Genomic DNA, 25,763 nt, shown 5'->3' with positions numbered 1-25,763 from the left:
CAGCCCCAGTCCCAGCCCCAGCCCCAGTCCCAGTCCCAGTCCCAGTCCCAGTCCCAGCCCCAGCCCCAGCCCCAGTCCCAGCCCCCCCTGCTAATACTGTAGTATGTTTTATGTAAACCAAGAAGACATTGGCCAGAGAAACAACAACAAACATTTCTACAGTGTATAAAAAATATCAACACAAATACATTTCTAATATTATCACATTCTACATACTTAGAAAACACATAGCTAACAGCTAGATGTTTCTATTTGTTTTTGTCTTTGCTGTTGGTCCAAGTTTGGTCCAATGCATTTGTATAAAAAACATGAAAAAAAAAGCGGACGGTAGGATGCAGCTATAGCACCTTGTTGAGAGGGGAGGGGCAGTAGGGGAGGGTTTAGCTAACGAGTCCTGCCTAATGGCTTCACAGAGGCTGAGCTTTCATCTGCTCTCCATGTTGGGACCGAAAACAGGATAAGTGCCCAACGTTTTGGTCCAACCGTGACACACTTAGCTGTTAGTTTTGTTGGCATGTTTTTTTCTTGTATGACATTTTTGCATTAGCTTCTATATTTCCAAATCTCACCCACACACGTCAGCCCACTATTGGCATTGATTAAATATTATAGAATATATGTGTAAAATACATTTTAAGGTCCTGAATGATGATGCAACATCTTAAATCTCCCATAAGTGAAAGAATCACTCGTTATTACAATTCTCTTTTCTATGCATTGTAACCTGTTGAGAGTGTTCTTTGATGTTTATGTTTGTGCATGCTTGTGAACTGTGTGTAGGTGTTTGCAGGATGGCCTTTGCAGGATTAGTTGTTTTCCTTGTAGCAGTACACTCCGTACAGCTTGTGCTTCTTGTCGGGGAAGCCATTGAACCTCACAGCAGCTTCTGTGGGACTGCAGCGGCGCCTTGGATGGTAGATGGGGTAACGGACGCTGGCGTCCGCCAACCAGCCGGCGTCACAGCGGTCGTACTTGTTCAGCTTCCAGGCAGCGAACATTTGGCCAACCTTGGCGATCTGAGCACCATCTTTCTGACAAGCCCTCACAGCCTCGTCGTAGGTGAGCTTAGACGACTGGATCAGGTAGTAGAATTTACCTGGAGGGGAAAAACACAAACAATAAGAGAACCAGAACCATGTTATACTCTGTGTTGCCGCTGCTCATCCCTCTTCATCCCTCTCCTTCTTCCCGCTGCTCTCTGCCTCTCTGCAGCTAGCACAGCCGGCTGTGAATGCTATGGCTAATTAGCATGAAATGTTGTTTCTCCACCATTAGCACATTAAGTGGTGTGTACACTAGATTGATTGACAGCGCTAAAACCCTCCTCCTGGTTCTGTTTTGTTGTTTTGGGTTGGGAGCAGTGGATTTCTTCAGACGGCAATAACAGCTCAGGGAGGAAATTGATCTTCTTACAGATTACCTCTCTCATATCACTGTTGATGATGACAGTTTTAACACATATGTAAAAAAAACAAACATATTTTTTAAAATAAAAGTTACATACTGCAGCTGTAAGTAGGTATTCTGCTAAACATTTCTCTACGAGATGTTGAACCATAAGGTGTATTTAGGTGTTGGCTCATGAGGAGAAACCCCCTTCACAGACAAACGGAGGTAAAGTCTGACCCCTCACCTTTGTGGAAGGAAGTGAAGCAGAAGACATCGTAGTGACTCTTGTCTTTGTCTCTCAGGCCATAGTTGCGAATGCCCGGCACCGTGTTCCTCCCTCCGCAGGGTTCTCTGGGGGTGGTGATGGGGTACTGCACAGAGCCGTCGCTCAGCCAGCCGGCGTTGCACCAGTCCATCCCGCCGCGCCACGCCTCATACAGCTGGTCGAAGGATGCCACCACGGCATCCTGGTCTTGACATGCCCGCTCGGCATCATAAAAATTCAGGTTGTAGCGGCCCAGGCGGGGGAAGTAGGGGAAGACAACACCTGCAGGGAGAGGCCAACAACAGGAAAGCCTTGATGCAATAATTCCGTTGCACATGGGAATTAAAACTAAAATTTGTGCAGTTTTTATTGACCCTGATGAATGACAGGAGATGAAACACAGCTGCTGCCAGAGTTTTTAGCTTTAGGCTCTAATAGCAGGTGTCCCAAGCTACTCACAAACATAATGAAACTGCTTTGATGCTAATGTACACATTTGCTGACATTCCTCCCAGCAGTCTTTGACCCTGGAGCTAAATTTAGACAGAGCCCATTTATACAACACAACACTGACATTGCGTACTCCTTCCAAGAGCTCATTGCTTTCTGTTCTAAAAATCTCGACCACCCAATCATTTTACCTTCAAGTTCGAGGGACACCACCACTGTGTCATCCTCCAGACCATCAATCACTTCACATTTGTATCTCCCATAATCGTCCAAAGTGACATCTGTCATCACCAGGGAGGCATCCATCGGGGAGGTGCCTTGCAATTGGACACGTCCTTGGAAAGTCCCGTAACTCCTTTTGTGGTAACCCATGGCGACAAACACGTCCACCTAGAGCACAGTCAAAGGAGGTAGGTTGTGTTTTCCACATACTTAGAGAAACACTCTCAAAATAGAGCGGAACACTGAATGAAGAACAGAAAAACATTGTCGCACTCGCAACTGACTTACAACTGATATTTACATACACTGTATAAAATGCCACTTTATTTCTCACTGTCTGATTTTAAAGAAGTTTGTAACTTTTATATAAAGTATTTTAAAAAAAATATTTGTTCAAACGGTCACTATATTGTGACAGCATAGTATGAAACATACCATACTGTTGCTTCAAAAATTGAGCTCCTCTGCCTTCTCCGATGCTAAAGAGAAACTACCAATCAGAGACAGGATTTAGTGCTGTCAGTCACCCTCCATGTGACGCTGCTCATCCCCCCCACCAACCTTTCTCTCTGCTACGATGCAGCCTGCTGTGAATGCTTAGGCTAGTTAGCATGACAGAGAATAAACAGTTTTCCTTTAATGGTTAGTTGTTTTTCCACCACCAGAACGTTGAGCACTACATGAGGGTGATTGACAGCACTAAGCCCCTCGTCTTGGCTCTGATTGATTGTTTTAGGTTGGGAGCGGGGCATTTCTTCAGACGGCAATAGCTCAAAATGAAGGAGATCGATCTTTTCACAGATTATCAGTCTCATTTTACACTTACACAACCTTGTGACAGTTTGAACAAATATTTAAAACACATATTTTTTTTATACAAGTTACATATTGCAGCTTTTAATTAGACTAAATGTTTCCTGTTTTAGGTCAAGTAGGACTCGCAACAAAATCTGAAATGCCTATCAAAACACTGAGCGAGACATTCCTACATTACTTTCTGCAAATTCAGACGTGGATATACATCACTGTGCTTTGAAACGAAAGAGAGGAGCCCAGATGATTATCTCATCGCTTTGTCAGCTTATTACGGGTAAATTTATAATATTTGAGTTATTTGGATGAATGCCTATAGATGCATTAAAAGCAACAGCCATAATATCAGGACTAGTATTTGTTGACTATTTGAAAGTAGTTCAGTGTTAAATGATCCACTGAGATGATTTTAGTCAATCATCTCAGTGGATCATGCTAAATGTATAATTTAGCATGAACATTATATTTATGCTAAATTAGGAGTCAAAATGGTTGCAGAACTCTCATGATGCATTAACAAAAACTATCTTAAATTTTAAACAAAACAATTAGTTTCATATTTGAATTGAAATTCCACTGAAGGATTCAATTATTTTAATGTCATTATTATATTTGAGCAATAAATCAATTTGAACAATGTATATCAAGATAGACACCTTATCAACATTAATACATAATATGTCTGATACAATGTTCAATACTTTTCCTGAACTCTGATCCAGAACCGCACAGCATTCTGGGAGATGTGGGCAGAGGGAAGGCTGCTCAGCCTCTCCCGGCCTGCCCTAGCCATTAGAACTGAGAAAATAGAAAACTTTTTCACCTAATTCAGATCAGTTGTTACCTCTTTCAGATAGTCTGAAGTCAGTTTGGTCCACTTGATCCTCATCTTGCGGCTGGCTGGCAGTTGCTGCTCTCTCTGGATCAGGCATGGTAACGTTACATTTCCCCCTCGCCTCGTTACGACCTTGGCTTGTTCAGCCATCACATTGAATTTGGGCCCATTTTCTGCAAAACGGAGATTTATTGTAATTACAACAAGTAATATCAATAACTTGTCTTATTGATATTTAAGACCAAACAGGACAACAAAAGTAATGTTTGCAGACGTCCTTTTGTGCATTAGTTTAAGGCCAACACAACCAACATTTTCTAAACATTTCAATGTTTTCATGAACTGGTAGTGCTTTTTTTCATAAAAAATGATCTAATTGTCAGGACAAGGGTCCAGAGGAAATCCCACAGTACTTTCCATTCACCATGGCAAGCTGGAGGGAGTCACCAATAACATAAGATTAAAAGCACATTAGAAATCAGTTTCTCCCAAATTAATTAGAGATTTAAGATAAAATGTCAACAGCAACTCTGAAGAATCACTAAGGACAGTTTGTCTCTTACTGGCGACAACAATCTCATGTGCTCTCCATGCATAAACAAATACGATAAGAAGTAGAGTTGCAAACCAAACATCTGTTTTTCCAAAAACACAAATAAATAAAAAAATTAAAATCCCTAAAATCCCTTTGCCCTACCCAACTAACCTTCCATCTGTGGGTTCACCTGAAGAGAGCTGATGTCCCGATAATCTGATAGATTTGGAGAATGTTTCCAAGACTGGAGAAATATTAAAGTGTGATTCTGATAACACAATAATCAACCAAGACTCCAAGATGAAATAGAGTCAAAATGTGATTTATTCTAACAAATTTGGATACATTTGTTAGAATACCTTTAAGCAAATTTAAAAGTAACACGAGGAGACACTGAAAGAAGGAGCAGCCATAACTGTTGCTGTATTTTAATGCTTCATTGAGTTTCTCTGATAGATAGCTCAATAAACCTCAATAACACAGACCTGACCTTCACTGCTTCATTGGCTTTCTGTAAATAAAGGTCAGGTTTATATTGTTCTCTGTTGGACTAGAATGTTTACTAGGGATGTCAGTCTGAGGTGACTTTAAAGGTAACTGAGGCAGTTTTAGGTAACCTCCACCTCCCAACCTCCTTTCATCTGGCCTATCCATAAACCTTCTGACAAATATTCAGCTTCAGAGTGATCCGGGAATATTCTGAGCAAACTGATGGCCCTAGTTTGGGTTTGCCTCTGTAAACTCTCCCCTCCTTCACTGAGTTTATGTTGGCTGCCTACACACAAAATGTTTAATTCCAGCTGCTGCCTAAGCATGAATGAGATTAGCTGAACAGCAAATGGCACATTGATTCCATGCTTTGTGCTGAGGAACTGCAAGTGTGAGATCCTGTGCCTCTTCATGACACTCGTTGCTAACAGTCTGCACCTAGTAGGCTGGGTGGAGACACACCTCATATTGCGACATTTCCATCATCTTGTTTTAACACTTCAAGGACAAACATGAGCAGTGACGTAAAGAAGCAAGTTAGGATGTTTTGTCAGGTGATAGTCAGGTAGACTTGGTTTGATTGGGGGCTAAAATTGCAACATTTTCAGCTACTGTGGTTCTCCTTCACACTGCACTGTGTCAAACAAATCAAACCCTTTTAAAACCATGTTCCCCCCATTGCCTGTGGTGGCGCTGCACCAAGAACCGCTGAAGGAAACGACACCAAAAGCTCAGAAGCAAAACTTTCCTCTTCATGAAATGTAAACAAAAATGGAGTGGTGTTAGATTTTATCGGTTAGGATTTCTCTTTTGTCATTGGTAAAAGATTACCATCCATTGCTACTGCTGGCGCTAATTTTGCACACTTGATTTGGTGGTATTTACCTAGAATGCCCTGTGCGATAGTCCACTTCCTGCTTTTAGGAAGGTCTCTGGTTTGCTTGGCATTCGAAACACACCAGAGTCACTTCAGCTGCACCAAGACTGGGGTTTGTAGGTGGACCACAGCTCCACTACGCATTCACGCCTTCCCATACGAACTGGACTTTGTAGGCAAACAGACTGGAGTTGGATTAAAGTGAACTAAACAGGGCTGGTGTGAATACACGCTAAATTGTCCATCAATCTGAGGAAAGTTGTAGGGACCATTTTTGAACAAACTGAAGCTGACAAAAATAAAATTGAGAAGTTGTAAACATTTACGACAGCAGTCAATCTTTTTGAAATCACTTTGACAGTGCATTGCTCAGATAAATTGTAGAAAATAATTCAATAGAAACTTAATCTCAGTTGCTAAAGGCCCTAGATAGGATGTCAAAGTTTACGATGTTTCAATTAGAAATGTGTGTCCAAAGAAAGCATTTTCTCTCTGGGAGGAAAATGACAGCATGACCTAAATGTGCAAAAATACTCCTAAATTAAGCAGAAGGTTGGAACAATGTCCTGTCCATGTTTGGTGAAACCCTAACAGCTGATGACTGGGCCTCATTTTGCAGCTACAAGGACCCAGCCAACCTGCTATCACTGAGTCAACATCAGCTTTGTATACCAAAGTATTATAGGTTGAAGTGTGAGGCAGTGTGTTGCTCCAAACTGGGTTATGCAAACATCGAACTGATATAGTATAAAGACGGGTAGGTCGAAATTTATCCATAGTAGAGACAAGTTAAGTCATACAGAAAGCAACTGTGTCACGTGGATGTTTCTAAAGATGGTACATCAGGATATTATTCATCATGGATATACTTTTCATATATAGATTTTACAATATGACTTCTTTGTTATTAACAAAAGTGGAACATTTGAATTTTAATATGAGAATTTTAGAACCCAATGAAGACTTGGGGTGCATTCAGTCTGATGAGGACCAAAACAGCAAACTCTGGTTCAAACTTAGGTTTCAGTTCGGTAGAACTCTGGTTTGGTTAGAATGTGTATATGAACGCCAACCGGACCGGAAACTGCTCCAAAAGGATGAAGAGAACTATAATCGCAGGGCATTCTTGGTAAATACAACTAAAACAAGCGTGTAAGTCTAGTGTTAGCAGGAGAAATGACCTGTGCTCTTTTACCAAAAACAAAAGAGAAATCCTACAACCTCTAAAATCTGATGCCACTTCATTTTTGTTTACATTTCACTAAGCGCGTTGCGCTTAGTGTCTTCTTCTGACGTTTTCGTGTGGTTTCCTTTAGTTGCGTTTTGTGCAGCGCCACCCACGGGCCAGGAGAGGAACAAGTTTTTAAAAAGGTTTGGTGGGTTTGACACAGTGCAGTGTGAAAGAGAACTACAGCAGCTGAAAATGGAACAAATATTGTAATTTTGGTCCCTGATCGAACCGAGTCTACTGGAGTATCAGGTGGGAAAACACATAAACATACCACAAACATACACAGAGTTTTTATCTGCCAGTACACAAACTCTAGAACAATATCTGTGTTTGACTGCAGCCTTATCTCTGAGCCACACTGATAAGTCGAGTATTCTGCAGAGAGAGTGTCATGAACGAAGCACAGCAAAGAACATGCAAACAACTCTGCATCTCATCTGACAGAGCAGAGCTCAGGACGACACTCTGAGCGAAGAGAAGGGAAACAAAACTTACCTGTAACATAGATGGTTCTGGAGTGCTCCAGCTCAGGGTACAGAATGTCTAAATTGGTTTCCGCAACACTCAGGGAGACCAAAGCACAGATCAGCACAGGAATCATCTTCACTCAATGCACTCCAGGTCCGATCACTGCAGAAACACACACAGTGCAACATTGAGTTAATGCTTCGCAAACTTGTCCTGTAGAACCGTGTCATTGTTGCATGACAGAAAGAAAGCTCATATTAAAGCATGCAGCTTCGGAGCACAGCATCTCTATCTGCATGGCTCTCCTCTGCAGCATCTCCAGCAACTACAGGGGAGCAGAGCGGCGCGCTGCCGGCTCGCCTTGAGCACTTCCACAGCCAAACACAAAGTCTCAGAGTCTCACTGCAAAGTTGACTCAGCAGATTAACAAAAAAATAATAATAAATCTGAGATGCAGAAACTGAACTTCAGACAAGAATCCCATCAGGACAGAGGAACACAAAAAGCACAATACACTCTAAAGGAAGCGCAGTGTACCTACTGTGTGAGAAACACCAGCAGAGTGAGGAGGCAGCATGTCCTAATCACCAGCAGTTCCAGATTGCAGGCAGACTGCCACAGCGCAGAGTGACTGCCTCCGTCAGCTTCTCTCAATCTCAACCCTGACTAGTAAGTACATTCAGGATACCCCTCACATTCTGCACAGATTACACCTGAAGAATGACAGCAACAAAAAAATCCTAAATTGTGAAAATTACTAAAAGAAATTATGAAAAACCCTGACACACATAATGACGATGACATGACTGGTATATTTGTGCTAAATGCTCTTTAATTCTGTCGTCCCTGGATAAAACACACCAGAACCATTTGCTTTAAGAAGTCACTTAATTAGTGCAGCGGACCCCTCGTCTATTTACAGTTCCGTATTTACTATTTTTTCAGTGGAAAATTTGCCAAAGCAACTGTAAATAATTCTCTGGGAATGTGTCTATTTGCAGATATTTTCATAGAGTGTATCTAAAATATTTGAAAGAAAAGGCAGCTTGGGGATCTGAAATATCAAAGCACAATACTAATTGGCATTGACAGCCAATCCAGAAGCAGCATTCATTTGCCTTGGCACTGATTGGCTGGAGCCCAAAGAGTGGTAATGATGAATGTGGATGTTATCTTCTGTGTATATTAAGATATATTTATTATTTGAACTACTAAAATAGGCAGGTGTAAGACTCTTTAGCTATTATTTGAGCTTTTAAATGCTGTTTGTGTGTTTTTAAAAGTTTATCACAGACAAAATATGGTAAATGAACGACAACCAATTAATGTTATGGGACATGAACTATGAAGGGTGTGTGTACAAAACGACTGTCTTTTTCATCTTGTGCTAAAGTGCAGCTGTGTGTGCTGTAGTAATCAATTAGATTGATCTTTTAGCTCCTATTTTCCTTATCTTCATTCATTCAGTTGCAAACTGCTGATGCACTTCCCACTCCTGCCAAGTGGACGTCCTGCAGTCAGCAGAATAACTGCAGCATACACCCCCCCACACACACGCACGCACACCCCCACGCACACACACACACTACGCTCGTTACAAATACATCCTCTATTACCCCTCCCTGCCTCAAAAAGTCATTTTCCTGCTAGAGTGATTATCTGAGGGGGAAGATAGGTCGTCCTTCTAAGAAGGGTAAAAGACTTTTGAGTCCCACTGTTCGCTCCAGGACAAAAGGAGTGCAGGCGAAGTGTGACATGTCAGTGTGGGACGGAGCAGGGACATGTAGACAATCAGGTAAACCTGAGGCTTAGCTGAACCAGGAAGGGAGGGAGGTTGAGGAGGCAGGGAGGACGCTGCAGCAGGAAAAATGATGCAGTTTCAGACTTTATTGGTGCAATTAGCAGCAGTTAATGTAACACAGCAGAGGTTTCCAGCTGTTCATCAAACCCAACTCAAGTTTTCAGAACGGTGTTCAGAGGCTGAGCTCAAGATAAAACAACCTCTAATGGATCCGTGCAGCGGATTATCATGTGTATTTATAGGTATTTATAAAAGATATTTTCTTAATCATGCATGTATGTAACTTTTATTAAAAATATATTTTTTACATTTGTTGAACGTCTTATTATGTAGTGACAGTTAGGTATAAAACAGATAATTTGAAAAAAACAAGTAAATAAAGAAATCAAACTTCTCTGCCTTCTCCCATGTCTAGCTAGAATCATGCTCGTGTATGAGCTGCTCATGTGCCCTATCACCCCCTTTCCCACTTGCTTTTTGTTACCCCACATTTTTTGTGAAACTCAATGGGTGATAAAAGATGAGTATTTCATCTTGTATCTTCCACATTTAGACGATTTTAAATTGTGTATTGTTCTTGAAAGTTCAGTATAGAGTTCTTTGTAAGATTATTTTATTTTATGAATGCTTTAAAACTCCAAACATTTTTTTTTTCTGGTCAGGGGCACAAAGTCACTTCCAGGGCCACAGATGGCACACTTTGGACACACTTACTTTTAATTATGCCACCAATCAGCACACAATAATTTCAATCATATTTTCATATACTGGTGTTTATTGATGCCTTCATGGAACCAACGAGGAAAGCTAATTATTTCAAACAACACGAGTAATAATCCCAACAATGCTTTTATTTTTTAATAATGTAAACTTCTTCAATTCATCTTTAACCCCAGATGCTATAAATGATGCTATAATTGCCGAATCATAACTTCCAGCCCTTGATGCAGTGTGACAGAGGTCCCACATTAGGTCTGTGTTGGTGATGTTATTTTATAGAGATCAGACTGGTCCAATGATAGATAAACTGAGAGCAGATTGCTGAATTATTATTGGTTTGAAATGTTTACTGTGTAATATTTGGTCTACTATGTTATGTCAGGAGCCATAATATTCACACTCTGTGTGTCAATAATATATTTACTCACTTTGACTTATTTTAAATTTAAACAACTACCTTCCAGGAAACAAAGCTTGAGGAAACTCAGGACTGATAAACCAAACCCTGATTCCATCCTGACTGTAAGTAGATTCTCCTTTTTCCTTGTCAAACTACAACAACTTGGGAAAAAAAGCTATTAGTAGTATCAGTACAAGTGACCTTTGTGACCTTGTGCTTTTTACTTGCCAATAAAGTTTAAACCATCCCATGTTTGACGTTGTGGTTGACATCTTTATCCTGAAGCATAACCTGACCCTCATGAAACCTCTGAGAGAGAAAAACAAACGAGCTGCAAGAAACTGACAGGCTTAAATCCAGACAGAGAGCTGAGGAAATATTTTTTTTTAAAAAAGGATATATGGATCTCTCTGGATTTTAAATTTTCACTAAAGCTTCATATTATCACAAAAACAGAGATTTGCATCTAAATTGAATCATTGGACTCTGGAAAGGTTCTGACTCAGATGCAAACCCAAAAAATGACTGCAGATTGGTTTTAAACTCCGATGATTAGCCCTGCAGTCTGCTAACCTTGCAACGCTAAAATTACATGTTAGTGTTACCATTATTTCCCTCCTTCAAATTCAGCGTTTCCCTCTGATTATTATGCGCCCAGCAAGTTTGTGAGTTTTGCACCTGAACCTGAAAACAATCAGTGGATCCAAACGGGCAAAATCACAGCAACAACCATATCTAATAAAACCAGCTTGATCTATACAGTTAAATTAATATTTCCACTCATTATTGTAACGATTTGATGTCGCTTATACAACATTGAAAAAGAAAGTCTGTACTGTTGCAATTAGTGTTTGTAATGAATTAGCATGCTAGATTAAATGACTAGCTTAAGAGTTGAAATTAAATAGGACTTAGTCTTGTCTCAGAGTGGAAAAAACTTAGACTTGTGACTTGCAGAGCAACGATACCTTTAAAATGACCAATGAACATTTCATTTGTTTTTGGACGGTGGGAGGAAAGCAAACTCCAGACTGAAAAGATTCAGGTTCATCTCACTGTGAGGCTGCACCACACATCACTCTGCTGCCAGGAACTTTAAATAGGCCCTGTATGTAAATGATGTTGACAAACATCAGGTCAGAACATTCACATTCATTCACTGTAATGTCTGCTGAGTTCAGTTAGAGACTGTGTCAACATCCTGGTCAATCTGTTGCTGGTTATTCATTTATTTTCTGTGTAACTTCAGTTTAATATTGTAGTACTAATTTACAGTGCTACATGCTAATTCCCTTCACTTATTTAATGGATCCTCAGTCAGATTCCTGCCAGATCATTTGATGTATAACCACTATTACAAATGCTGAAAAAGTGAGAAGAATAACAGTTTTGTAGACTTTAGACCACATGTCTAACTCAAGGGCCGGGGTCGAACCCAGACGCCAAATTATGACAAGATTGCTATCTCACCACACCTGGTTTTAAGTGTAGGTCACACATTAACTGTAGTTATCCACATTTTTCAGAAAGTTTATGTTTATTTCACTAGTCAAACTTTACTGGCAGACATTTGAAATTAACAAATTGTTTACAAAGAACATTTTAAACAACATGAAGTTGGGGCACATCACAAGTTTTCATGTTTAAAACTCTCAAGGTTTTAAATTCGAGTAAGTCTGCAGGCAACAGATTTTCTGCAGGAGAAAATCCTGAAGAAAAATGCTACAAATGCATATTTTATTTGGTTTAAGACATTACAACATGCACCAGACATTTTCACCATCAAATAATGCAGATCACACTTGGAACATCAGTTCCTCTGTTTTTTTGATTCAGAGTGAGGATGCATTGTCATTTTACTCAGATCTCCGGTGGGGTTTTGCTTAACAAACCGTTAGCAGATAAATACTGCAGGCAGCCCAGAGCAGCGATGCAGCAGCTGACCTGAAGTGGTGCTTGACAAGCTGAGTGGGAGCGCCTCCACACCATGGAATGGAAGCACCTCTTGAGACTACAAAGCCACAGTGAGGAAGATCTGGTTGTTATTACATGCATGTTGTAAAGCTAATTCATGTCAGAAACAGCATGATGTCAGCCGATAAAATGTCAAACCTGTTTAGGTTGCAGGACCGGGCAGAAGTTTACATCCAGTTATCAGGAGCATGACTGCTGTACTTTGAACTGAATTTCAAAAACAAGAATTGGGTGCAAAAGCTAAAAAAATTTAAAAAAATAACAATGTGGAATTTGTCAAATGTAAATAGTGGTGGGACTCGATTTAAATTTTTAATAGTGTTAATTGCAGGATCCATCATTAATTAAAGACAACTAATCACATTTGTATCAAAAAGTATTTGTTGACAAAATAAGCAACATCTCCAGATAAAAAAAATCGCTACTGCGTCACACTTATGGGCGTACAAGAAACACATGAATATAAAGGCTCCAGGCAGGGGCGTCGCCAGGAATCTTGGGCCCCATGACAAAAAATTAAATTGGGCCCCCCACGCAGCTGCTGTTACAATTTCTTGAGTCTATCTGAATTATCAAAAGCGTCACAATTTTAAAGGCTTGCAACTGCCTTGTTTTCTTTGGTTCAATACTGATAACTAGCACAATATTCACTGCTAGTGAATTTTACATGAAACAGTTTGCATACAGTATGCAAGTAAGTTGCTTAAATTTTTTCTATTAGTTTTCTATTACTGAAATGTCTCTCCACACGAGCAACATTCATAGGCAACGTGCAAAATATACATTAAACAATCCAGACTTCTCAAAAAATACTATGTAGTTGCATTTTATTCAAGCTGCAGTATATAACTTTAATAAAATGTTTTCTCAATATTAGTTAAAGCTGGCACCATGTCGTGACAGTTTGTTATGAGACAGATAAACTGTGAAAAGATCAATCTAATCCTCCTGAACTACTATTACTGGTTAAAGTAATGCAACGTTCTGGCCAAAAACAACCAATCAGAACCAGGGGGAGGGGCTTAGTGCTGTCAATCAACTTCATTCTCTCACTACTAAATGTTCTAATGGTGGAGAAACAACTTATCATTATTGCTAGCTACAGAATAACACAAAGCAAGGGGAGGGAGGGAGCAGCCACATGAGATAGTGATTGACAGCAGTAAAACTCTCCTGTCTCTGATTGGTTGTTTCTAGATAGCACTGGGAGAAAGCAGATGAAATAACATTTTCATAGATTATTTCTATACCATACTGTCACAACATAAAGACAATTTAACAAATATGTAAAAAAAATATTTTTTTTATAAAAGTGACATACTGCAGCTTTAATTTGACTCAGGAGAGGACGGGTCAGGAGGGACTAGAGCTGCTGCTGACTGACTCATCTGTTGTTAAGTGGTAAAAGGTACAAGTTAAATATATGAATATCTTGGTAATTTTTTTCTTCGTTCATAGAATGCTAGTTAAAAGGAGGCAAACAGTCTGTAGCTAAGCTAATTATGCTAAATGGTTGATAATCTCACACAGTCTACCCACCTCTCTTGGAGAAAAACTAGGTTATAAATTGACACTTATTTTTTTCTCCCTCTCTCTATTTTTTTGTGAAAACCTAACTTTATTATTTTTCTTAGCAGCATAGTAACAGCCACAGTCGTTCTTGTCTTCCACTGACTTCTGCTGAACAGCGTCACCGTCAAGCTCCAAGCAGGAACGAACCGTTTCATGCAGATCCAGGGATTCAGGGCAAATATGGACGTGTGTTTTTTGGTCTGGGAACATTTGATTTTTACTGCTAAAAACTATTTTGGAAAACACAATATGATTAATTTTGTAATTGACAGGGTCCTATTTTTTTATTTCTATGAAAAAATAAATAAATTGCAGAGGGCCTCCTGTCGGTCAGGGGCCCTTGGAATTGTCATAACTTTTTCCCCCTGGTTCCAGGGGAAATCTTTGAATGTAAAACATCTTTATGAGTTGTGTTAACATTTTTAAACTATGTAATTGAGTAATCAAAATTAATGCAAAGTCCTGCCTATACATGCATATAGATCCATAATTAGAGTTTGGAGTTTCTGTGTCTGTGTGTTTCCTCTCTACTGCAGCTGCAGGTTTTCCCTGGAGGGCGGAGTTAAGCAGGATGTCCACACACACCTGAGATTCATCATCATGCTCATCAGCTGCTGGATAAGAGGAGCTGGCTGCCAGTCATTCAACACCTGAGTGATAACACCAGCTGTCCCTCTAGCCCTCTGTAGATCGTCTGCTGTTTTCTGGTTCCTTCATCTATACTCTCCTGTTGCTCACCTCATACTGGAAATTTATCTCCAGTGACCTCCGAACCCAATCTGTCTGCCCTCTGACCCTCCCAACTCTCGCCTTGCTACACCAACAAGTCTGCTCATTCCCATCTGGCCTCTCCCCCCCTCAAAAACCATAAGCTCCTCACCTCCTCCTTTACAAATATCTGCCTTTCATTCCCCTGGCTCATTTCTCATCCTTATATTTTGCCCATGTTTCATCAATCTGGGTCAAATTCTCACCCACACATAAAATGAAATGAAGACATCCAAGAACAACCCAGACTAACTAAGAACCAGCAAATCTCAAGTCTATCCTACACTGAAAGATGTTGAAACACACAACATTGTCCACAGGAAACTTAGTTTAACATAAACCCAGACTGAGAGGTCACTGAGTGAGGAAGAAGCTCCAAAACTGACACCTTCAAATCCCATCAAAGTCTGTAGCTGCCCACATGGATGGCTTCTACAGAAAATGAGTTTAGGTCAAATTAGACAAAGGTCAAGCTGTTGGCCCACAATAAAAAAAATAAAAATAAATCAACATTAGTCTTTCAAACATCAACCAACTGTCAAGCATAGTGGTGCAGCATCATCAGGGTTTATCTTATAGTGGTGCATTGATGAACAAGGCATCTTAGAGCCCAAATTGAGGCAGACAAACAGGAAGCAGTGGAGATTGCAGAGCAACTAATAAAAAACTTTAGGACGTGGAGAAGACGTCCAAGGAGGCTCCAACTGAGATCATTTTGGATGATCGGGACAAATTTGAACTGGAACTCCAAAAGCTAGAGAAAATGCTCCAAGAGGAGAAAAAACTAAGAGTCCAAGGAGAGACTGAAAATGCTTCTCTCTTGAAAATTGTAGAGTTTCTTTGGCAGGAAACAGACAAAGAACTGCAGAAAGAAAGGGCTCTGAGAGAAGAGGCAGAAAGAGGTAAGCTGGAGTTGGAAAAGGTAAGTGATAAACTTTACCAGGGTTTCGAGAAAGCCTGTAAGATGACAGAGACTCTCTCAGCTGAGGCCGTACTTTTTACCAACAAGCTTCAGGCAGACGACCAGAAACGAAGATCTCTGCTCAAAGATATCCAGGAACTCACCCTCATGCTTGAAGAGGAAAAAACCCTTAGGATCAAGGCAGAGAACTATGAGATGGAGGCCATAGAGATTGTAGAGGCTTTGCAGAAGGAAACAAAATATAGAACCAGGAAGAACAAAGATTTGAAAAAGAAACGTCATCACATCAAAGCTCCACCTTTTTAAAGTTATGTGAATAACAACCTTGTTGTTGTAAGATTATTAATACTTTAATTCATGTAAAAATAACTCTGGTATGTTTTTCTGTTTCACCACACCTGATTCAAATGATTGCATGACCTCCTCTTCAGCCACCAAATACTGCAAAAGTCTGTCAATCAGCCATTCATTTGAGTCAGGAGAAGGAGACACCTAAATCATGTAGGGCCTGGGTACTGGAGGACTATTGTTGGGAATCACTGCAACGGCGGTCAATTCCCGGTCTGTCCACCCTTTGGCGTTTCTTTTCCCACTTCACCCACCTTGCCTGCTGGTGATTGTAATCCCAGTGTAGGGTAAGAATAGATTATGATGAGAATTTATTGATGCAGCATATTGAAATGACAGCCATCGAGAAAGCCTAGTGCTCCTCTGATCCAGAGATCTGATCTTTGTCCCGCTCCGGCAGCCAATGAACCAATCAACAGCTAACTCCAAACCGGCCCGGTCTGGCCGGCCTGATTGAAACCCCAGCTCTCAGGGTTCCAGGGAGCCGGGTGGTACCGGGCTGGAAGTGCTAATGCAAAAACAATCAGCCCTGCTTTTAAGCCAGACTGGCCCGGATCAGCCTGGGTCTGGCTGTGCAGTGCAAAAGGGGCTTATGAGAGATGTTATCCAGCTTTTGTCATAAGGGTGCCTATATACTGTATCTCTCTCTCCAGATCCACTAGAAAGACTACCATGGAACCTCTGAACAACAGCAATATTACGGATAGATGGATTGACGGGTAATTAGACTGAATGCTGTCAAACCAAAACAGCAAACATTTACTGTGTGCATTTTGTAAGTCTAGATTATCATCAATAGTTTGGACCACAGGTCATGGCCACATCAGCATCCATGTAATGGCTAACGGTACAGTTGACTTTTCAAACTCAAAAATTTCCGAGTATTTTTTTTTTTAGAAGACTTCTCAGATTAATCTCAAAATTCCAGATTTTCTTCTAGCAAACTTTCATCCTTTCGAACTTAGAAATTTCCTTGGTTTTTCTAGAAAGTTTCTGAGATTTTATGGCAGAATTTTTTATATATCTGATCAACATAGAAATAAGTTCTCTCCTGAATGTGTCTAATTTAACATGCGTCTGCACAATATTGACAATTCTATTAAGAACCCAACAGAGCAAATAGTAGAGTTCCTCCAGTTTTGTTTTTTTGGCAACAGGCTGCTGTAAATATGTAACACTACCCGTTTATTGAGGCTGTGTATCGATGGCAGTGCTTCACCTTCATCAGCCCACTGGGTAGATTTGTGGCCTGTCTAAAACCACATGTGTTAGATGTGACCACAGTTTTAAATAAACTCAACTTTCAAGGTTCTAGCTCTATTTATATGCATGCTAGACAGAGACAAGCTCAAAAACATAAATACTAATGGAAAGCACATTAGTCAACACGACAAAAACAGCAATTCATGAGGAGAGTAAAAAGTCACATTCTCCTCTGCACATAAATGCAAAAAAAGTCATAAACTCCTTTGCCATATCGTTTGGTGGTCCCCCATAATTCACACAACCTGAAGTTTATGGTTTCTCTCTTTTCAAAGAATAATACCCCCTTTTTACTTGAATGGGTAAAATGGGCCCCTGCAACCCCCTGGTTGCTTAAGTGTGTTCATACATATATATATATATATATATATATATATATATATATATATATATATATATATATATATATATATATATATATATATATATATATATATATATATATATATAAGTGTGTGTGTTGTGAGGGGGAAGGAGTAATGGGTGGGGGTTTCAGGGTGGAGTCGCTAAGTCTAAGCAAGCAAACAGAGAGGGGTTGTTGGGCTCAGAGCTTCTCACGAGCTCAGGGCTTACAGCTCTAAATCACTTAGTGCACAACATGCTCGACCACAAATATGACGAGTTTCACAAATACGATAGTCTGCATGGGCGGCGAGTGACCAGATGAAAGCTGGGCTTTCACAGCAACGTACAGACAATGCTGCACCAGAACTGTGCTCTGATATTTCTTCATTCTAATGAGGAAATAATTGCTCTGCTTTAGTTAGATCTAAATATGTCTGTGGCACAATACTGATTGACAGTGGTCGGCTGCTGGTAGAAGATGGGGCTGTAGGCACTTAGTGACATCTTCTCTGTTGTCAAGTCTCACTCTAGCCGGTTAATGTCTGGTTTGGTACTAGCCAAGTAGGGTGTGTCTCCATGGCAGTGTTGTGGGAATGTGAAAACGTGGGCTCGTTGTGAGTGTGCCAGAGCTGTGGTCGATGCTCCGATGATGTCATTTTGCGCGTGTGGGGTTTTGGCCAGATTCTCCAAAATCTCTTGGTATATCTGTTCGTTACGCGTTGCCTTGTCCAGCCAACGCTTTATCCACTCTTCAGCTACAACTGATAAAAAAGCTTGGACCTCAAGGTGGGACCAATGAAATATAGATTCACAGATCATCATCTCACCAACTACTGCGGTTGTAGTGGTTGAACTGTGTTGTTGCCGTAAAACTGTTGGTAGGTCAATCAATGCAGTCTGCTGCCAATCAAATCACTTATGCTCAATACCTAGCTAGGTCTGGCTTGTACAACTCCTGAGGTGGTTCCAAGAAACTGTGAAGAATTGTGCAAATAAAGACGAATCTGGCCAGGGCTGACTGAGGAAGAACTGGTTAAAGCCACACTGGTGGAGCAGGGTTTTACTGGTTTCCTTAGCTCAGATTTAAAGTTAGTCAAAACATGGCCCACTGCTGTGGTTTGTTTTCTGATCAGTCCAGAAGCATAATTTCTGACTGGGTTCTCTAAAGCTATCAGTCTTTTAATATTGTCAGTTAGTGTCCAGCTTCAAACTCTGTGTTTCAGCACTGCTTGTACTGATCAGAGATCAGGTGGCAAAGTTTGTTTAAAATAGTTAATAAATCAGGATAATATTAGGCTAAATCCAACAGAGGAACAGACATTTACAGGAAGAGACACTTATAGCGACACAACTGACTTAAGTCATCTCCATGGGTGCAAGTCATTCTTTTATGAAATTGGCAAAGAACTGGTTCAAGGACCAGTTCTGGTAAAGTACTGGAATGCTATAGGTCAAAAACCCATAATTGGAGCAGTTCCAGGACTTTCTCATTGTAGAAAGATTGTCAGATGGATTGCTCTACCTGAACAACTTAACTAGACTAGGTGGACTTTACCCACAATAGATGATCTCACAGCATGTCATGTCAGAATTCTTCGTTCATTTTTGGTGGGCCAACAAGTCCATGTGTAACAGATACAAACACCTTTTTTAAGTCATTTCTAAGGTATCTGCTAAGTAATACGTTTCAGAAAGACATTGGTGATTTGTATTTCCATAATGGGACATCTCTTCTGACTGAGCAGACCAGGAATGAGAGTAATGTGGAAGATTTTGTAAGACAGGAATGCTTGAGGAAATGCAGTGGTCTATAACAAGCCAACCAGGAAGAGTGAGACATAATGAAACAATGCCTGTCGAATCAAGTGAAGTTTAAACGAGTATGAAAGTACTGCTTTGGAGATGATGCTTCTAAACTTCTCCAGCCTTTAACAGAATATCTCCTCAGTTTCTGCCAAAGCTAGTTGACCGGTTTGTGACAGGGATTCTTCCAAGGGATTATTTTTACTTAGCTACAGGTACACTAAGGTACATTTTTAAAACCAAAACCTAATGTTTATGATCTCACTCCAAACTCTTTCATTGCACTTACAAACAGTTCCTGTTTGTGAGCAGAAATTTTGAGAATAAAACCTCAGATTTGGTCAGTTCTGTTCCGTCTGTCATCTGTTCTTTTTTTAATTATTATTTTTTATGTTTTATTATTATTAAAGGAATAACCTCACTCTGTAACAATCATTGTGAGAGCTTGTGACTGTGATGTCACTACCCATTTCTGGGTGTGATTGTTTTGCTTAGAGAGCTCACTCCAGATGATAACTAATCAGCTGGATTCAGCTCCACACTGTTCTGAGAACTGAATGAAGTACACACGTTACACATGTCCAGAATTGGAAGACAGAGTTAAAAAAAACAGTAAGGGTCCCGATCGAGATCTTTTGTCCTCAGTAATAATTAGAGCCATTTCACATGAAGTACTACTAATATTAAGTATTAATTTTAAAGTATTAATATTTTTTCACACACTTCACAGAGGGGAAGAGGCTTGATGTCTCACAAATTGTGCTTCGTTTCTTCATGTTTACGCCCATATAAAACATGTTCTTACCCAATATTTGTGGCAAGACAAGAAAAAGTGACGGAAGATTTATAGCACACACTCACACAACACACCACAAGTACAATATTGTTATGAAAATCAACATCATGTATGAGAGTGAGGTATCAGCATGTATGAGACTGAGCTATTCAGTCATGGATGGGGCTCCTTTAGTTTTTACACTATTATTATTATTTATTATTTTTTTTTCCTGAAATATTTGCATATGAAGAAAACCTAAAATAATGTTAGACAGCTAGCACAGCAACAGGTAGGAAGGCACTGGTGTTGCTCCAAATAACCAGGGATAGCTCACTATGGCTACATTCACACATGAGGCCAAAGCGACCCAAATCAAATTTTTGTACCCATATGTGACCCATATCTGACTTTTTCATTTCAGTCTGAAAGGACCAACTTTTCCATGTCTCTACCAACATGAGATGTGTCATAATTCTGCACTAGAAGAAGCCAGATGCAGTAAATCCGGATGCAAACAATGGCTGAAAATTAAAATGGTGAATTTACGAAAGCAGTCTGAGTCAGTGAAGCGCATCACATCCCAGTCCCTGTTCAATCCCAATCCTAATCCAATCCCACCTCTCCTGGTCCAACTCCACCTCCAAACAGATTACTCTACAAAAGCCGCAGTAAGTGTTCCACAAAAGGCCGTTTCTATTAGTTATGGTTTCTTTTTATGAACTTTGTTTGTCTCATCATGATCGTGTGACGATACTGTCGGCTCTCATTGCTGAATATCTTCAAATTCAGCAATGGGATCTGAATTTGAAGCTCCCATTCAATGACTGCAATGTCTATTGATGCTATCGTCTGTAGACAACAGCATTCACTATTATTTCTGTAAACAGAGAGCTGCTGTGTAGCATCAACATTATTCTGCACATGCGGATCACTTTGGTGGTCGTAATCCTTTCACATTAGTCAATATCTAATGATTATATATCTGATTGATATCTCATCATTCACTAGTATTGTCTGAAAAATTGGATTCCAGCAAAAATTTAAATTGAGCATCAAGACCAGCTGCAGGCCAGAGCAGTTTAGAAATCATCACTGTTTAAAACTCAATATTCCTACATACTGGAAACCAGACCATACTGTCTTCTCACTGTTTCTCTGATGCTGTGATTAATCCCTCATGGGGACCAACTGAGGCAGTCATCAATTGCTTCTATTGTACATCTGAGGTGATCTGGACTTGTCCTTCTCAATTTCCCATCTAGCCAGTACAAAGAGAACTGAATATAAATTCAATTAGTTTGACTAGAAAATTTTAATCTTGAAAATGTGTATTTTATGTTTTAGGGAAACATAATTCCCTATTTCCCTATAACACAACACATTTTGGCATTATTGGCATTCCACACAAAACGGCCTCAATGCACTGGGAGAAATTGCATCACTAAATCCGGACCTGCAATTCAAAATAAACCAGTTCAGTGAGAGTTGCTTCTGTTTTTGCTTCAAAGTGTGAGACAACAAGAGACAACTTTTCCTGTGCTGTGCACAGATGCTTTGCACTTCTTCTAACATTGCACATTGCACACCCCACTTTGATGGTGAGCTTTGCACACCATTCACAGAAGAAGCAGGGAAACCGTGCAAGTAGCTGCAGCACATGGAGCTCATTCTGACACAGCAAAGCTGGAGTTGCGAGAGGAGTGCGGTGGTCTGGCTCAGGTTCTGGATTCCTCCCTTGCGAACAACATCGTAGGAATTTATATTCCTATTTGAGGAAAATTGCTGCGTCATGAAACATTTGTAGCTGGAAAAAATTTGTATTCAGATAATACAGAATATGTATTTCATACATATTCAGAGGTTCCATTGTATCGCCCTTCCTGCTTGCTCATGCTCTGCAGTGTGAGATCCAGCAGTCTGATGGACATCTATTACATCTCGTCTTCTGATTAATGAGGAATCTATTGAGTGTGTTGTGAAGTAAAGCAGTGGCATCCGTCAAACAACTGAAATGTTAAAAGCTGGAGTAAAATGTCTGACTCTGGGAGTTGTGAACTGTACTGAAAACCGATGTCCACCACCATGAGGTCAGGTTTAAAGTTTCCTCTAAAGCATGTTGCTTCACCTGACTTGTTTTCAGATGAACTTGTTTCAGCATTGCAGGGTTTTTTACAACCAAGAAGAATCCATCTGTTCCATCAGGTTGTCTAACCACATTAAGCCGAAGGCGACAACAGGGACTGTAAATGGATGCAGTAAGTTGCTCTGATCCCAATCATTCAAAAATGCCTTGATCGAGACCCGAAGGCCAAACTTGTGACCATGTTGGGACACCACAATGATGTAAAGATCCTGTTCCCAAATAAAATAATCTACACCACAAACTTACACAGTTTTCCTTTTAGGTTACAAATTTTATGTGGTCTGACTGCTAATAGATAAAGTAATCTAGTAGAAGAGTTTATGTTAGTTTATTGCAGTTCCTCTGAGTTCAGCTCTCAGAAAGCTACATGTCCAGCAGCAACCACAGAACTTGACATTTAAGATCTTTGTTTTTACATTTTTACAACTCGATTGAACAAATTTGTCCAAACACTACCTTACTCAACCCAGCAATCATTATACTGTAAATCAACACACAATGCGAATTGTTGCTGCTCTACACTGCGCATCATCAGTAAGAAACAACAGAAAAAACTTCTGGTTCGCTCCCTCTGGTTTCTAAAGAATTTTGCGAACCTATCAGTCCGTTTCTACAATACAAACAACCCACTGAAATCTCCTGGACCTGGAGATAACACAACCCCCCTCTGCAGGATCCTTGGGGCGTAAAATTATCTACGATTCTCTGGTGCTTCCTGCAGAGGTTCCTGTTCTCAGGGAAAACACTCTAACAAAGAAAACACACCTCTGAATACTTTCGATGGTGCATGTACGCAACCTTAACCATCCAAGTGGGGAAAAAAACTCGTGTAGTGTCGATTTTATTTGCATTTAATTTTACTGCCATGACTGGAAGTTGTAGAAAATGAATCAGAAACACTCTCTACTGCGCTGTCATTCGGAGAAAGGACAATGCACAATGCCTTGGTCCCACAGACGTATTCTCCTGAGTCGGCCCCTGCTCACAGCGCAGCAAGGTGATGGAAACATCCAGATAAGTGGCTCCTTGTGAATAAGACTCAGCTAAAGCAAACAGAACAGCTCATTTTGTTTCGAGCACCAACACTTCCAACAAGAACTCAAACAAACACTCAAGACGTTCCAGACTTCTGAGAAATTCTCTTATTTACCTCATCTGAAGATTAATAGGGAAAAAAACAGGCAAACATTACGGTTTGAGACTCTTTGATATACTTTGGTAGGAGTTTATGTTTGTTTCAATCAACAGAAATGGACATTTTGAATAAGAATGTGTAACACACAATGAATATTGGCAGCTGACGCTTTAAATAAATTAATTGACTGATTAACCACGTGGTTTATGTACAAATTGAACATGTTAATGTAAACTAACAGCTTCCTGTCATCTTTAATACCAAACATATTTTATAATTAACTTTATAATGACAAGGTCACAGAATATTACTTAATAAAAAAAGTACTTTCAGCTAGACCGTCTTTCTTAAAAACACAGCAGTGCACCTCATATTTATAATACAAATTCTGTTCATGATGTTACATTTTGCGTACATCCGTCATCACACCGATGCTTTTCTGACGCATCTCATTTTGTTGTAATAATCAGAGTAATAAAGAGGAGAACTTCACCTGGACTTCTGCGCTGTGTTGCGGCTCAGGTCAAAACTCTCCGGCGGTCAGAAGGAGCACTGGGGGCGCAGGACGACTGCGCCCGGTGAGGGCAGGAAAACCAGGCGGTGCGGATGTTTCCTGTCCAATTGCGGCTCCGCTGTGTGATGGCACAGCGGCGCGCGCTCCTTCTGGTGTGTGGGTGTGGGTGTGTGTGTGTGTGTGTGTGTGTGTGTGTGTGTGTGTGTGTGTGTGTGTGTGTGTGTGTGTGTGTGTTGAGTCGCCTGCGCTGCGCGTGCAGGTGAGAGCGACACCTCGCTTTGATTTCTCTGGAAATCTACATCCACGCGCTCAGAGGTGCGTTTCCAGGCTCTTGGTTGTTGTGTTGTGACACTTTTCAACCAACAAGGGAGGCGCCCCTAATGTTGCTCAATGTGCTGTTAACTTGATTTAGAGACCCACCACCACCGCCCTCCTCCCGCAAAAGTCCTTGTGTCAACAGTACTCCCCACTCCGTTAAACATTTTTATTTCAAGAATATACATCAGCTTCAAAACGTCAAATTAAAGCTGCAGTATGTGATTTTTATTGTTATTATTTTAACTGTCACTAAAGCTGCTCGTCCATTGCTAATATTGTCTAAATTGGAATTATGAAAATTAATTTGCTAAGTTAAAAAAAGAACACTTGTTTTTTTTTGGGGGGGGGGGGGGGGGGGGGGGGGTTGGTACAGGTGGTCAGGTAATGAAAAAGGGGGAAGACGGCAAAGGTCATCAAGGTGGGACTCGAACTTGTGACCACTTGTGACCACACACAAGGACTAATGTGTGTAGGGCTACACACATTAGTGTCTGTGTAGTTCAGACTCTTCCACCGCCTCCTCCGTATTTCGTCTAAATCAATACAGTATTTATTTAACGTTCATTATTGTACCCAGAAGCCTGAGTACCAGAGAACACACAGGCTCTAGGCAGAAAGACGGCAGATTTGAATTGAAGATCTTCTTGCTGCCGACTGCAAGACCAAGCAGCCAAATCTGTAGTCAATGAAAACTTTACCTGGGTTTGATTATTTTGCATCATAAAATAATTTTTGAAGCAGATGGTAATTTCAGTCGTTAGTGTTTCACTATTTACATCAAGTTTATTCCTGCCATTTTGAGCCCCATCAGCAGGGTCTTGTGACAGAAATGCTAGTGAACACCATGTCAACCGGTGACATGTTCTGTTGTTCAGCCCAGTCATAAAGTTCCTCATTTGTGTAACTTTCTGTACACACTATGGGTTTACCTCGCCAAATGGAGAGGCAGGGCACAGTCTGGAGACATGTTCACTTATACAAGCTAATTTTATTCACTTTTTCTTTACAATTCAGTGGTGTTTGTACGTCTTGCAGCAGAGTCCTGTCCAGCAGTTGGGTTCATAGGTAACGCCAAGAACCGGCTCTATTCTTCACTTCAGTTCCTTTCTGTGTACGACTCCATCAGTATGGGACTGATTTAAATGGGTCGCAGATTGAGCCCATCTGTGGTTTATGTGCGAGTCCTGTCATTAGGCTGATGAGGAACAGTTCCTGGGTGTCTCCTTACAGATAAACCACATGATGTGGGCAATATTTCACAGCAGTCACATCCAGGAATCTCCCCAAAGCATCTGATGACAGTGACACGCTAATAGCTGGTACTTGAGTGTGATGTTCACCAACAATCCCAGCAGCGGAGAATGCCGTACTCGTGTGTTTGTTGT

The 25,763-nt window shown here is 40.5% G+C and overlaps 1 protein-coding gene across 1 annotated transcript; it reads right to left on the bottom strand.

Moving 5' to 3' along the window:
- Nucleotides 1–82: 82 nt before the first annotated feature.
- LOC102226178 (hyaluronan and proteoglycan link protein 1) lies at nt 83–24,408 on the bottom strand. Its single transcript, XM_014473487.2, has 6 exons — nt 24,040–24,408; nt 7,602–7,736; nt 3,984–4,147; nt 2,296–2,494; nt 1,634–1,936; nt 83–1,096 (listed from the first exon to the last, which is right to left on the bottom strand). The coding sequence occupies exons 2-6, from the start codon at nt 7,705–7,707 to the stop codon at nt 807–809; spliced, it is 1,062 nt and encodes a 353-aa protein (XP_014328973.1). The 5' UTR covers nt 7,708–7,736; nt 24,040–24,408; the 3' UTR covers nt 83–806.
- Nucleotides 24,409–25,763: the final 1,355 nt, after the last annotated feature.

Source organism: Xiphophorus maculatus, chromosome 8 (genome assembly GCF_002775205.1).
Source record: "Xiphophorus maculatus strain JP 163 A chromosome 8, X_maculatus-5.0-male, whole genome shotgun sequence".
Lineage (NCBI taxonomy): Eukaryota > Metazoa > Chordata > Actinopteri > Cyprinodontiformes > Poeciliidae > Xiphophorus > Xiphophorus maculatus.
The sequence above is the reverse complement of the archived record's forward strand: the minus strand, read 5'-3'. Positions and strand labels throughout refer to the sequence as shown.

Bases quoted from the DNA above. Each gene is read 5' to 3' on its own strand.
- LOC102226178 (XM_014473487.2), bottom strand. From the start codon at position 7,707: ATGATTCCTGTGCTGATCTGTGCTTTGGTCTCCCTGAGTGTTGCGGAA. The intron at 1,937-2,295 runs GTAAAATGATTG...CTCTCCCTGCAG, and splicing joins GGTGTCCCTCGAACTTGAAG to GTGTTGTCTTCCCCTACTTC. The intron at 1,097-1,633 runs GTGAGGGGTCAG...TTTCCCCTCCAG, and splicing joins CTTCACTTCCTTCCACAAAG to GTAAATTCTACTACCTGATC.